This window comes from Austrofundulus limnaeus, unplaced genomic scaffold (assembly GCF_001266775.1).
Source record: "Austrofundulus limnaeus strain Quisiro unplaced genomic scaffold, Austrofundulus_limnaeus-1.0 Scaffold370, whole genome shotgun sequence".
Lineage (NCBI taxonomy): Eukaryota > Metazoa > Chordata > Actinopteri > Cyprinodontiformes > Rivulidae > Austrofundulus > Austrofundulus limnaeus.
Window position 1 is genome coordinate 464,919 of NW_013952772.1, and position 3,864 is coordinate 468,782.

A 3,864-nucleotide genomic window follows, 5' to 3' on the forward strand; every position below is an offset into this window, starting at 1 on the left:
GTGTGTGTGTGTGTGTGTGTGTGTGTGTGTGTGTGTGTGTGTGTGTGTGTGTGTGTGTGTGTGTGTGTGTGTGTGTGTGTTCTAATAATGACCATAAAGCTGCTGCACACAATGGAGTTATTCTCCTGATGAGAAGACGTGGCAACACTTCAAAGCTATGGACTGTAATTAACTTGTACATAATTAGAGCAGACCTCGCCTGGAGAGAAATGTTCTGTTTTTCTTTGACTCTGAAGTTATTTTGGTTTTAAAAAAAAGTCACAGAAAATCTATTTAAATCAGTCACATCTTCCTGGTTAGGATGCTTTTAATCCTGACAAAACAAGCAGCTCTCCTCCCTCTTCATCCAAATCTGCACACGTCACCCACCTCCTTCGTGTTTAACATCATCACCCCCCGAGCAGACCACCACCTCCTCCTCCTCCTCCTCCTCCTCCTCAGCCCCGCCCATCAGGACTCACCTGTCCTTGTGCGAGTTCAGAGCGTTGAGCAGATTGTGACAGCGGTCTTGTCTCGGCGTGTCAGAGAGCTGCAGGACAGGCGGGGAGGAAAAAAGAAATGTTTTATTTTGAAATCAACGCTGACATCATATAATAATTTTCTTTTACAGCCGCTGACAGCTGTAATGGTGATAGAAAAAAATAAAGTGTCGCTGCAGCGACACTTAACAGTTATGAGACGACGGGACCAAGAAAACATTTCAAAAAAATTAAGAAGCTCTAGATCTGTGCAGAGACGAACTGGCAGGAAAAAATTAAAAATGGGTCAAAGTGTTTTCTCAAACTAATCAATAAAAATGTATAACTCTGACCTACAGTCATATTTATGCTCTTAAACTGTCAAGAATTTACTTATTCTTCATTTAAGCAGATAGGAAACAGAAAAAAACAAATCCAACCACTTCAGGCAGACATATACAAAATAAGATTTTATTCTTATTTAATTTGCATTAAATGAAGAATTAGTGGAACATAAACAGCCTTAAGAGTGAAAAGTTTATTTTATTTTATTTTATTTTACTTGGGATCAATCCAGATGCTAATCAGAACTGTTTCTGTCAGAAAATGATGTTTAAATAATGTAGTAATAAATTAAAACATTATATTTTTAAACAAATAAACCAATTCTACTAAATTTTTAAAAATCTGATTAAAATAGGCAGAAATTAGGTTCTTAGTTTAACTTTTAGAGAAGTTAAATGATTTAAAAGCACTGAAAAGCATAAATTATTGGCTTCAAGTCAAAAGTTTTAACCAGAACCTCAAAGCAAAGGAAGGTCAGCTGTTGAACATGTGAGTTAAATAAATCCACCAACCACTGACCCACACCCCGACGCTCACTCTCCCTCTGAGCTTCCACAGAGGTCAAACATGAAGTTTTGTTTCAATGGTGCTTAATGAGCTTTAAATATGAAATGCTAAAAAGCCTGGAAGTGTTTCACATCATTTCATCATCGAGCTTGAACAGGGAGATATCAATACCGCGCCCAGAAGCAGCGAGTCCCAATTCTCATTGGTGAAGGACAGGATTTCATGGTCAAAATCAAAGTATTTCCTCTTGCAGCACAGCGAGAGGTGGTAGAGCACTAAATGAGCCAGATCCACCCTGCAGGTCAGAGACAAAGCAAGAATTAAAGGACGACACAGAAGAAGAAAAACAACCTGTAGAATATTCATTAAGATACTTTTTAACCTTAAAGGTCCTGTGACATGCATTTCCAGCAAACACAAAGCGTCAAAAATACAGCTTTTTATTTAAGAAACTTGGCATAAAACATATGATTTTATCCATTTTGTCACATAACTGGCATATTTTCTTCTAAACTAATCAGCCAAATTTAAGCAGGAAGTGACATCAAAGGGGAACTCTTTAAGAAAAAAAAGCACCCTGCTCTTTATTTACAAAAAAAATATTTGAACTCTGACTCTTCTTCATCTTTTTAGAGATTCAAAATAATCTAAAAAACATCAGATTCTTCTCTACAGTCTGTCGTTAGCTGTTGTAGCAACGCTCTGTTTACATGCAGACATTCCCCTTTGACATCACTTCCTGTTTCTTCACATGCAAATAAATCAATAACTGTTATCTCAGCAGCGTGATTTTTTTTGCAATATGTTATTAATGTTGTCTTTCTAAAAATGCATTCATATTCATTACAAAAAATATGATATCACAGGCACTTTAAAGTACACTTTGTTTAGTCTTTTTGGAGATTAACATTAATAGCAAAGTATTCTGTCATAAAACTTTGATATTGAATACTGGATTCAACTCTGTCTGTTAGTAAAATATCTTCTGACAACAGCCTGGTTAAAGATGGTCACCATGGCTGAATCGAAACAGCTTAAATTCAACCAGTTTTACAGATATTCAGCTCAGTTTGATCACATATTTGACTAAAATCTCACAATATCGCATGAGATTGTGCATATGTCGTTTCTCATCATAAAATGAGTTTCAGTTAAAACTCTGGCAACATTCTTTAAAGAACGTTCGACTCTGGAACAGTTTATCTGCAGCTAAAAAAAGGTGTTAAAACTTAAGAACTTCACCAGGTCATGGGTAGTCTCTGGATCGTCTCCGGTCCTTTTGAACAAACCGAACACTGGAACTGATAAAACCTACGACACAAACAGAGACAGAAATGTTTGCAGACGGCACAGAGATATTGACGCAGGAGGACCACAGCTCTCATCAGAACAGGAAGTGAACAAACAGCTGTTTGTTTAAAAAAAAACACAGTGAAAGCTGCTGTGTCTCTGCATCTACAGGAAGGTCACGGACAGAAACGATGCAGCAGCAGAACATGTTTACTATTCCGACCGTGAACGCAGACTTGGCTCCGCCTCCAGCACCTACTCAGCACGTGTTCCACCAATCCTGCCTCCTCCTCCCTAACTGTCAATCTCACTTAAACCCCTCCCTGTCTCCTCCCCCCTGAATGGAACAAACACAGCTAATGACTGGAACAACAGAAAAAAAAAGATGAGCAGAGCTGTGATGTTTGTCTCTCACTCTGAGAATGAAAGGAGAACATCACACCCATCGTCTCATCGTCAGATAATTAGGGAGTTTCTTTAACGACTGAAGCCGTCACGCAGACATCTTCATTCATCTTCCTCAGATCATCCTCTTGATCATAAGTAATGATCAATTTTTACAACATCCAGCTTTTTTAAAGTGCTGCTTCTTATTGTTCACAACTAAAAATTTCACTGTTTTTTTTTCTTCAATTAATATATTAAACTTACAAAACATTTTATGTTAAATCTTCATAAGAAACTGTAGTAAGTAAGCTTTCTGAGGAGTAAAGAGTAAATATTAGGGGTGCAACAATACATGTACCCGTATCGAACCGTATCAACCAGTGCTTTAGGATCAATACACACTTGTATCGAACAATACAGATATTTTACATTTATTTTATCAGCTTGTCTTCTGAAGATGCTCTGTGTTGAAGGATCAGTGGGTCTGTGTTCGACTACTCCACCTAGGCTGCATTTCTGAGCGCAGATCCACTGAGAAACTTGCTGTTTCAGCAGCATTTAATTTAAAAACTGTACTTTTGAGGTTAAACAAATGCTCATTATTAATTTAAATAAATTACAAGTTTAAAGGGGCATGGAGATTTCTATTATTTGTATCGAAAAAAATATCGAACCGTAAGACTAAATTATCAAACCGAACCGAATTGTGAATTTTCTGTATCGTTGCACAGCAAGTAAATATTTATATATATAAATACACACACACACACACACACACACATAAATATCGAACCGTAAGACTAAATTATCAAACCGAACCGAATTGTGAATTTTCTGTATCGTTGCACAGCAAGTAAATATTTATATATATAAATAC

At 37.0% G+C, this 3,864-nt stretch overlaps 1 protein-coding gene across 1 annotated transcript in view; it reads right to left on the minus strand.

Moving 5' to 3' along the window:
• phf1 (PHD finger protein 1) overlaps positions 1-3,864 on the minus strand; it is a 22,892-nt gene that overhangs the window by 10,692 nt on the left and 8,336 nt on the right. The window contains exons 8-10 of the mRNA XM_014023452.1: positions 2,553-2,621; positions 1,482-1,605; positions 462-529 (exon numbers count right to left, since the gene is read on the minus strand). Coding sequence (XP_013878906.1) covers positions 462-529; positions 1,482-1,605; positions 2,553-2,621 — 261 coding nt within the window. The remainder of the gene's footprint in view (positions 1-461; positions 530-1,481; positions 1,606-2,552; positions 2,622-3,864) is intronic.